This window comes from Aulonocara stuartgranti, assembly GCF_965226115.1.
Source record: "Aulonocara stuartgranti genome assembly, chromosome: 6".
Taxonomy (NCBI): domain Eukaryota; kingdom Metazoa; phylum Chordata; class Actinopteri; order Cichliformes; family Cichlidae; genus Aulonocara; species Aulonocara stuartgranti.
In genome coordinates, this window is record NC_138944.1 from 17,327,164 (window position 1) to 17,338,319 (window position 11,156).

An 11,156-nucleotide genomic window follows, 5' to 3' on the forward strand; every position below is an offset into this window, starting at 1 on the left:
CTATCTGTTCTTTTGGTCATTTATTTCCCACCAACTCCAAACTGTGAGTTCAACATCCACAATGAATATTTTAATAAACAAATAACTGTAGTGAATTTAAGGTTAAAACAATATAAAACAAGCAAAAGGTTTAAACGTGCTTTGCATAACACATTAAAGTAGATCACAGATAATAATATTATTGATATTATTTGTTGTTACAGTAACAACAACAACCTGGACACTGCAAATAAAATAAAACTGTGAATAATGAAAAAAAAATATAGGAGTCAATAAAGAAATTTATAAAAGAAAATCAGGGTTCACAGGATTCCCGCTCTAATCTGTGAAAAAGTCGGAGAGACTCCTGTAGCCTTTGCAGAGCCGAGCAGTAAACCCGATCATGGAGTACAGACCTGCAGGTTACGAAAGAGGGATTATGAAGGAGCGTCCACCGGGAGAATCAGATATTTTGTTACTGAAGTACTTAGGAATGTAGCTCACAGTCTTGCTTTTAAAAATCAAAGCTGTTTTATAACATGACCATAAATGCAAATTTTATATGCAAAAGTCTGAAATTGCTTGACATATGAGAAATGAACAGTGGAGAAGAAGAGAACCGGCTCATGAAAGATACTGCCGTATCTGTAAAACAAAGTGGAGCCACTACATGGTATGATCATATATGACTGAGTAATAGTAGCATTGTTTAATAATGTAACTGCTTATAGAAGTAGCAGGGTAAATTCTCAAATTTCCAGTGATATACCCTCTGCTTAGATTCAGTTAATGCTGGAAAACTGATTGGCAGGTGCTTCAGAGTGCTACTGTGCAGTTATATAGTTTTTCCCATTATCTCTGAACCTCTGAAAATGGAGGACTGCTTAGAAAAGGGTCAGAAGATTACTGCTACGAGAGAGAAACTCGTACAATTTTCGCAGTGCAAAGGAGTAATCCAGATCATACTAGTACAAAACGGTTATAAATAAGGAATGTTGAGGGAGGGAGCCTCCACTGGGAAAATCAGCTATTTTGTTACTCAAGTACTTGGGAATGTAGCAAAAAATATGTACAGTGGGGCAAAAAAGTATTTAGTCAGCCACCGATTGTGCAAGTTCCCCCACCTAAAATGATGACAGAGGTCAGTAATTTGCACCAGAGGTACACTTCAACTGTGAGAGACAGAATGTGAAAAAATAAAATCCATGAATCCACATGGTAGGATTTGTAAAGAATTTATTCGTAAATCAGGGTGGAAAATAAGTATTTGGTCAATAACAAAAATACAACTCAATACTTTGTAACATAACCTTTGTTGGCAATAACAGAGGTCAAACGTTTACTATAGGTCTTTACCAGGTTTGCACACACAGTAGCTGGTATTTTGGCCCATTCCTCCATGCAGATCTTCTCGAGAGCAGTGATGTTTTGGGGCTGTCGCCGAGCAACACGGACTTTCAACTCCCGCCACAGAGTTTCTATGGGGTTGAGGTCTGGAGACTGGCTAGGCCACTCCAGGACTTTCAAATGCTTCTTACGGAGCCACTCCTTTTGTTGCCCGGGCGGTGTGTTTTGGATCATTGTCATGTTGGAAGACCCAGCCTCGTTTCATCTTCAAAGTTCTCACTGATGGAAGGAGGTTTTGGCTCAAAATCTCACGATACATGGCCCCATTCATCCTGTCCTTAACATGGATCAGTCGTCCTGTCCCCTTGGCAGAAAAACAGCCCCATAGCATGATGTTTCCACCCCCATGCTTCACAGTAGGTATGGTGTTCTTGGGATGCAACTCAGTATTCTTCTTCCTCCAAACACGACAAGTTGAGTTTATACCAAAAAGTTCTACTTTGGTTTCATCTGACCACATGACATTCTCCCAATCCTCTGCTGTATCATCCATGTGCTCTCTGGCAAACTTCAGACGGGCCTGGACATGCACTGGCTTCAGCAGCGGAACACGTCTGGCACTGCGGGATTTGATTCCCTGCCGTTGTAGTGTGTTACTGATGGTGACCTTTGTTACTTTGGTCCCAGCTCTCTGCAGGTCATTCACCAGGTCCCCCCGTGTGGTTCTGGGATCTTTGCTCACCGTTCTCATGATCATTTTGACCCCACGGGATGAGATCTTGCGTGGAGCCCCAGATGGAGGGAGATTATCAGTGGTCTTGTATGTCTTCCATTTTCTGATGATTGCTCCCACAGTTGATTTTTTCACACCAAGCTGCTTGCCTATTGTAGATTCACTCTTCCCAGTCTGGTGCAGGTCTACAATACTTTTCCTGGTGTCCTTCGAAAGCTCTTTGGTCTTGGCTATGGCGGAGTTTGGAGTCTGACTGTTTGAGGCTGTGGACAGGTGTCTTTTATACAGATGATGAGTTCAAACAGGTGTCATTCATACAGGTAACGAGTGGGGGACAGAAAAGCTTCTTACAGAAGACGTTACAGGTCTGTGAGAGCCAGAGATTTTCCTTGTTTGAGGTGACCAAATACTTATTTTCCACCCTAATTTACGAATAAATTCTTTACAAATCCTACCATGTGGATTCATGGATTTTTTTTTCACATTCTGTCTCTCACAGTTGAAGTGTACCTCTGGTGCAAATTACTGACCTCTGTCATCATTTTAAGTGGGGGAACTTGCACAATCGGTGGCTGACTAAATACTTTTTTGCCCCACTGTAATTATACACACATCCTAATCAGCTGACTTGTATTGTTGACTCATGACAAATGATAAATTTATGAGTGTGATCCATTGTGATCATATCTTAGATTACCATGACCTGGATGACTGAGAACCACACAGATGCTTGGCAATGATGATTTCCAGTTGAAAAACTGGGAAGGTGTAGTGGAGAGAATTAGTGCCTGACTGTCTTGATGGACATGAATCCAGCCACAGCTCTGCTATAGGAGGAGATACCTGGTTGAGAATAATCTGGTTACCTCGATGCTCTGGCATCATTTTCTGGTTGTTGAGTCTCCACATCCACTGGTGCAGGAAATACAGAAGAAACTGGTTAATTTTTTGGGTGGAGGATACCATCGGCTCAAATTTAAGACTGTTTAAAGGCAGACAGGGACTGACTGACCTACAGAGTCGCATTACAGCATTTCATATTCAGACTGCTCAGCATTTCTTATACTGCATTTACACTCAACAAAAATATAAACGCAACACCTTTGTTACTGCTCCCATTCCCCATGGGATGGACGTAGAGACCTAAAATTCATTCCAGATACACAATATAACCATCCCTCCCAAACAGTGGTCACAAATCAGTCCAAATGTGTGGTAGTGGGCACATCTGCTATATTGAGATTATCCATCCCACCTCACAGGTGTGCCACATCAGGATGCTGATCTGACATCATGAGTAGTGCACAGGTGTACCTCAGACTGCCCACAACAAAAGGCCACCCTGGAATGTGCAGTTTTTTGCGCTATTGGGGGTCTGGGGACCCAGAACCGGTCAGTATCTGGTGTGACCACCATTTGCCTCATGCAGTGCAACACATCGTCGCATGGAGTCTATCAGATTGTCAATTGTGGCCTGTGGAATGTTGGTCCACTCCACTTCAATGGCTGTGCGAGGTTGTTGGATATTCGTGGGAACTGGTACACGCTGTTGTATACGCCGGTCAAGCACATCCCGAACATGCTCAATGGGTGACATGTCCGGTGAGTATGCTGGCCATGCAAGAACTGGGACATTCTCAGCTGCCATCTGCCCTGAACAATGTGAACCATGATTCATCCGTGAAGCGCACACCTCTCCAACGTGCCAGACGCCATCGAATGTGAGCATTTGCCCACACAAGTCTGTCACGGCGACGAGCTGGAGTCAGGTCAAGACCCCGATGAGGACGACGGGCATGCAGTTGAGCGTCCCTGAGACGGTTTCTGACAGTTTGTGCAGAAATTGTTTGGTTGTGCAAACCAATTGTTCCAGCAGCTGTCTGGGTGGCTGGTCTCAGACGATCTTGGAGGTGAACCTGCTGGATGTGGAGGTCCTGGGCTGGTGTGGTTACACGAGGTCTGCGGTTGTGAGGCCGGTTGGATGTGCTGCCATATTCTCTGAAACGCCTGTGGAGACGGCTTATGGTTGAGAAATGAACATTCAATGCACGGGCGACAGATCTGGTTGACATTCCTGCTGTCAGCATGCCAATTGCACGCTCCCTCATTGCTTGTGGCATCTGTGGCATTTTGCTGTGAGACAAAACTGCACATTCCAGGGTGGCCTTTTGTTGTGGGCAGTCTGAGGTACACCTGTGCACTACTCATGATGTCAGATCAGCATCCTGATGTGGCACACCTGTGAGGTGGGATGGATTATCTCAATATAGCAGATGTGCCCACTACCACACATTTGGACTGATTTGTGACCACTGTTTGGGAGGGATGGTTATATTGTGTATCTGGAATGAATTTTAGGTCTCTACGTCCATCCCATGGGGAATGGGAGCAGTAACAAAGGTGTTGCGTTTATATTTTTGTTGAGTGTATAAGAAATGATTTTTTTATTTTTCTGTCTGACAGAAACTTCCAGTTCTGTTCTTGAAAACTATAAAAAATGTACAATATGGTGCTAATCTTTTTTTGCCTGTGTTTGTGCCAAAAACAAACAAAGCAATGGTCCTGGCTCAGCTTCGGCGCCTAATAAGCTCATCACTGGACCCACTTCAGTTTGCCTACCAGCCTAGCATTGGAGCGGATGATGCCGTCATTCACCTCCTACATCGTTCCCTCGCTCACCTGGAGACCGCTGGAAGCACTGTGAGAATCATGTTCTTTGATTTCTCCAGTGCCTTCAACACCATTCTTCCCTCGGTTCTAAAGGACAAGCTGGTGAACTCTGGAGTGGACCATCACCTCACTACCTGGATCCTGGACTACCTCACCGACCGACCACAGTATGTGAGGACTCAGGGCTGTGTGTCGGACAGGGTCGTCTGCAGTACGGGGGCCCCACAGGGAACGGTTCTGGCTCCGTTCCTCTTCACCATCTACACTGCAGACTTCTCCCACAATTCCACCCAGTGCTTCCTGCAGAAGTTCTCTGATGACTCTGCAATAGTCGGCCTCATCACTGATGGGGACGACAAGGAGTACAGAGGTCTGACCCAAGACTTTGTGGACTGGTGCCAGCTGAACTACCTCCAGATCAACGCCAGTAAAACCAAGGAACTGGTGGTAGACTTCCGCAGGCACAAGCATTCTCCACTGCAACCACTGAACATCCAAGGTATGGACATTGAGGCTGTGGACAGCTACAGGTACCTTGGTGTTCATCTGAACAATAGACTGGACTGGACTCATAACTCAGACGCCCTCTACAGGAAAGGGCAGAGCAGGCTGTACCTGCTGCGGAGACTCAGGTCGTTTGGAGTGGAGGGCCCACTCCTAAAGACCTTCTATGACTCTGTTGTGGCTTCTGCTATCTTTTATGGTGTGGTCTGCTGGGGCGGCAGCATCTCTGCTGGGGACAGGAAGAGACTGAACAGGCTGATCCGAAGGGCCAGCTCTGTTCTAGGATGCCCTCTGGACCCAGTGGAGGTGGTGAGTGACAGGAGAACGGCGGCTAAGCTGTCATCCCTGATGGACAACATCTCCCACCCCATGCAGCAGACTGTGACAGCACTGAGCAGCTCCTTCAGTGGGAGACTGCAGCACCCACGGTGTGGGACGGAGAGATTTCGCAGGTCTTTCCTCCCCACTGCTGTCAGACTCCATAATAAAGACTTTAACTGATCAAGCACACACATCCATACATATGCAATAATACTAAGTGCAATAATCCTTTCTGTCATCGTTGTATTTTTACTCAGTTGTATATAGTATTTGTATTTGTATTCTATTTTTATCTTATTGTATATTTATTTTATTTTATTCTACTGTATATAGTATTTTATTCTATTCTGTACAGTTGTGTACTGTATTTATTCTTATTGTATTCTAATTTTTGCCTCATAACTTTTGCACTGTCCACTTCCTGCTGTGACAAAACAAATTTCCCACGTGTGGGACTAATAAAGGTTATCTTATCTTATCTTAAAAAAACAACCAAACTTGGATTCAGAGATGTTTAGTCTGAACTTACTTTTAGGATATTTCTCCTGCATGGTGATTTAATTTCTGTTTCTCAGGAACAGGGAATGGTAAATGGACCTTTTCTTATTTAGCACTTTTCTACTCTGTCTGAGCACGCTTAACACAACCTGCCTCATTCACCCATTCACTGAAGCACATTTTGCTATGCTTTTTCTATGTAAGTGCATTACTAGAGCCACCCCTATAACAGGGGGGAAGGTTAGTTTACTGAGAAGGAAATGACTTTATCAGAAATGAACAATGACGTCTGGCTTCCAATGAAACCTGAAGACCAGCCAAGAGTCACATTCTCTAGCTCTCACTGTCATTAATCCCGCCCAGTTACCCATTAGATAAGATAAGATAAGATAACTCTTTATTGTCATTGCACAGTCATACATAGTACAGTAGTACAATGAAATTGGAAAAACTGTCCTACGTCGGCACTACATATAACACAACACGACACGATATGACACATCACAACGTAACAAACAACACAGTATATTAACTTAGTATAAAAAGAAGAATAAGTGTATGTGTATTGCACACTGTTATTATTGCACATTAATTATTATTGCACCTTGTTATAAATATAAATATTATTGTTATTGTTTTAAACATTGTTACCTCCCCCTAAAAAGTCCAGGGAGGTATCCAGTCAGGTCAGCTATTTACATTGATCAGGGCTATTGCCCTGTTGTAAAAGCTGTCCTTGAGTCTATTTGTTTGGGACCTCAGCAGCCTGAACCTCCTGCCAGACGGCAGCAGCTTAAACACCCGGTGTCCTGGGTGTGTGCAGTCCCGTAGGATGCTGCGTGCCCTCTTGAGACAGCGAGTGCTGTACAGGTCCTTCAGGGAGGGAAGAGGATGTCCAATGATTTTTTGGGCCATGTTGATGACCCTCTGGAGTGCCTTTCTGTGTGCTGTGGTGCAGCTGGAGAACCACACACCGATTTGTGAGAATTGTGAGAATACAGGATCACATCCATGAAAAACAACTTTAAACGCCTCCTTCTCCAGAACACATCTGCAGAATCCCTGATAAGGAAAGAGACTCCATCTTCAAGCTCCCTTAAATGCAAAGTGTGCACAGCTCTAATTTATTTATTTATTCTATTGGTATTATATTTTATAGGTGATTTATTTTTGGGGGTAAAAGACACCAAAGAGGTACTGCTTTAGTATTTAAATATTTACTACTTTGGTATCATAACTTAAGTAACTGAGGACTTTTCTGAGTTAGTGCACTTAGTGGTCTCTTCTCATTGGATTCCAGCTCAGTCTGAAGTCTGACCATCATTTTGACCTTCTATTAAATCTTCTATGCTTGATTTCTCTTTTCTATTCATCAAGACTTCAAAAACCATATAATATCAGGATTACTTTTTAATGTTTTGTGTTTGTGTTATGATGTTTTTTACTTCCTAAATCATGATTTTTATTGTAAATTTTCTGTGATATATGTTCTTCTTCTCCCATGCATGATGAAAGACGGATTTTGCCTATTTATTTTGTTAAGGGAACGGGGGTTGGAGCTCAGGGAAATGTGAATCATTTCCTCAGAAATGACCATCGATCTGTGATAAAAACAAAGATCCCTCCCTCATCCACACTCTCTAACAGCCAGCCTATAAAAGTCAAAGCAACATCAAATTCTAGGACCGCAGAGATAAACCCAGCAAGGCTTCTTTATAATTTAATATCCATTTTATACACAAGGACAGCAAACATGGGCTGTGGATGTTCAACAACAGCTCAGCTGCAGAAACAACCTGTCTTTGAATCTAAGGAAGCTGCTCAATGTGTTTACAGGATCCCTGCTCTTCTGTATGAGAAAGAAAGTAAAACTTTACTTGCCTTTGCAGAGCAGAGGAAGACTTCAGATGATGCCAGCGGAGAAAAGCTGGTTATGAGAACAGGAAAGATGAAGGAGGATTCTGAGAAGACGGTTGAGGTAATAGTGATAATCAGCCATTTCAGTTCTAAATTACTTGTTAGTTACAGTCCTGTTTTGAACTGTTCTGTTTTATTTACTCCTGAACAATCTCTCTTTTAGTGGTTAGAACTCAAAGAGGTGGAAAAGGCACTTATTGATGGACACCGTCCAATGAACCCCTGCCCGGTGTATGACAAGGTCAACAACAAACTTTTCCTGTTTTTCATCTGTGTTGAAGACGGCATCACTGAGCATGACCAAATAGAATACTATGACAACAGGACCCGTCTCTGCTACATCACAAGTGAGGATCTCGGAGAAACCTGGAGCGATGTGACCGATTTGACGGACAAACTGAGTGAAATAAAAAACTGGGCCACATTTGCTGTTGGGCCAGGCCATGGTATTCAAACAGAGAGTGGTCGACTGATTATCCCAGTTTATGCTTATTGCAGAAGTACTTGCCTCATGAATTGCTGTTGTAAACCAGTTGCATGTTCGTTCAGTTGCTGTTGTAAATCATATGCACTCTCACTGTATAGTGATGATCCTGATAAAAGTTGGAAATTTGGTCAAACGTTGCAATCAGAATCAGGCGAATGTCAAATGGCAGAGGTCTATGAAGACACCCGCTCCAGTTTCATTTATTGCAATGCTCGAAGTTTTTGCTCCTCTCGAGTGGAAGCTGTCAGTGTGAATAAAGGTTTTACCTTCAGAAAATTCAGATGCACTAAGCTTACAGAAACAAAGTGCTCAGGATGTCAGGGAAGTGTGGTCTCCTTTCCAGCTCAAGAACAAAGTGGAACTGCACAAAGTGAAACAAAGCAAAACAAGTGGCTGCTGTTCACACACCCAACCAGTAAATCGCGCAGGATTGATCTTGGTGTGTATCTGAACAAATCCCCACGTGATCCAAAGGCATGGAGCGAACCCTGCATCATTAATGAGGGACCCAGTGGTTACTCAGACCTGGCTTACATTGATGATGGCTGCTTTGCATGTCTGTTTGAGTGTGGGCAGCAGGAAATACATGAGCAGATAGCCTCTGTTGTCTTTAGCTATAAAGACATCACCAAGAAATAAACTGAAGAAAAGAAAAGAAAAATATAAAAAGAATAATTTTTATTCAGGTGTGTAGATGAAAAGATTCATATGTATATGTGCACGACTTAAAGCGCTAAGTGTTGCTTTGTATGTAAAAATCTTTATTTGCTTGTTGCATGAAAAATGAATAAGAAAACTGAGAAGCTTGTAGGATTAACACTTTAAAAAATACTTTAATAAATTGAAGGAAACAAAACAGTTTCTCCTGTTTTCAGTGAGTATTAAACATGGATGCTCAGTTTAAACAAAAGTTTTAATCTAGTTATTCACTCCTTGAAGAAAATATACCTAATGTTGCAAATATCATATTACAGTTTTTGCCCGTTGCTTGAACACATTTTGCAAAACTTCGCTCATTGTGCCAAAACTCTAAACACAAGTGAACATGACACAACACTGGGAAATATACCATTCACATTTGTGCCAAATTGAAACTACTCTCAAAACCTAAACTCTGCTGTCAAAACCTAACATTTCTTTGTCAAAATGTAACTGTTGACAAAATGACACATACTTGCATCATATGCAAACACTTACAGATCAGGGGGAACACACTAGTCTACTTTATATAAAACACTGCAGTCTTTGATTTTCATCGTTTATTCAGAAGGCATATTTTCAGGAGACACATTTTCAAACAACCAAAAAAAAGCAAACAGGCCTACTCAATATTGTACATTGCAGCACCATGAATTCAGATAAAGCAAAAAAACAAAACCATAATACAGTAATAGCAAAAACACTATACTGTAAACACAAAAAAATCATGACAATTGTGCATACGTGGGCTCATGGATCCCGCCGTCTGTTGGGGTCTAGCCACAGGACATGCGTCTGATGGTGGTGATGCTCACATGGTTTATGCTGTTGAACACTTGCCTGTCTGCAAGTTTGTTTGTTTTTTTCTTTTTTTACAGCTGCTAGGACACATTTCACAATACTTAGGTCACTTTTGCAAAACTCTTCACACAATCCTCCTAACTGACCGTCAGCTTGGCAAAGCAGTTCATTTCACATTCAAAATGCACTACAACTACCAAAACACTTTATCCAGGTCTCAAATAAACTCATTCTTCCAGAACACTAGCAAAGGTTGACAGCCGACAAACACACTTTGTCACCCACAAAACAATGACCTAAAAAACACTAACAACATGTAGCATTACAGTGTTTTCTTGTGTAAAACAAGGACACATCTCTGTTTATAATTTCAATGTATGTTACTGGAATGAATCAGACATCATGCAGAATTCGTTAATATTTGTTTATGTATTTTTATTTTTTTGCACCAAGTAATCCCAAAATACAAGAATTTGTATACACACCATCCACTGATGCACATACAATAGTAATGCTAATCTACTCTGTCTTCTCCATTTGGCCACAGGTTCTCATCCACATCACATCTTGTGTCATCTAGAGCAATACACCTAGGCATCCCTGGCAATCTTCTGCTGATATGTCCAAGCATCCAGCATTCATTGCATCCAGGAGGGACATTTGATCATGTGGATGATGGTCGTAAACCTTCCACCGCCATGAGGAAAAGAATTCCTCTATGGGGTTGAGGAATGGAGAGTAAGGTGGAAGGAAAAGAGACTCCATTCTGGGATGGGCTGCAAACCACTCTGACTGCACGGGAGTGATGAAATGCCACATTGTCCCATACAATCATAAATGTTGGCTGATTCCTTCTCTCCGCATCCCTTTCCTCACCTAGCACAACCCTTCCATAGAGATCATGCAGGAACGCAAGGAGCCGTTCAGTGTTGTATGGCCCAATCAGTGGTCTGTGTAGCAGCAGTCCATCAGTGGATATTGCTGCGCACATTGTGATGTTGGCACCCCTCTGGCCCGAGACATTCACTGTGGCTCTCTTCCCAATCACATTCCTCCCTCGTCGCCGTGCTTTGGCCAAGTTGAAACCTGCCTCATCCACAAAGATGAAAATGTGGTGTGTTTGCCTGCCTTCAATCTCCATGACTTTCTAACATAAATCCACATGGCAACATAAGCTGTTACAGTAGTAAATTTGTATAA

At 42.5% G+C, this 11,156-nt stretch overlaps 1 protein-coding gene across 2 annotated transcripts; it reads left to right on the forward strand.

The window, feature by feature from the left end:
* Positions 1-449: 449 nt before the first annotated feature.
* Positions 450-9,296, forward strand: LOC309707816 (sialidase-3-like). Of its 2 annotated transcripts, XM_082535365.1 has the most exons (3): positions 450-652; positions 7,942-8,030; positions 8,133-9,296. In XM_082535365.1, the coding sequence occupies exons 2-3, from the start codon at positions 7,986-7,988 to the stop codon at positions 9,093-9,095; spliced, it is 1,008 nt and encodes a 335-aa protein (XP_082391491.1). In that variant the 5' UTR covers positions 450-652; positions 7,942-7,985; the 3' UTR covers positions 9,096-9,296. The 2 variants fall into 2 exon arrangements, with proteins under 2 accessions (XP_082391491.1, XP_082391490.1); XM_082535364.1 differs by lacking the exon at positions 450-652 and having other exon boundaries at positions 7,706-8,030.
* Positions 9,297-11,156: the final 1,860 nt, after the last annotated feature.

Coding starts and splice junctions, on each gene's coding strand:
- LOC309707816 (XM_082535364.1), top strand. CDS start 7,806: ATGGGCTGTGGATGTTCAACAACAGCTCAGCTGCAGAAACAACCTGTC. Junction 8,031..8,132: donor ATTCTGAGAAGACGGTTGAG/GTAATAGTGATA, acceptor TCTCTCTTTTAG/TGGTTAGAACTCAAAGAGGT.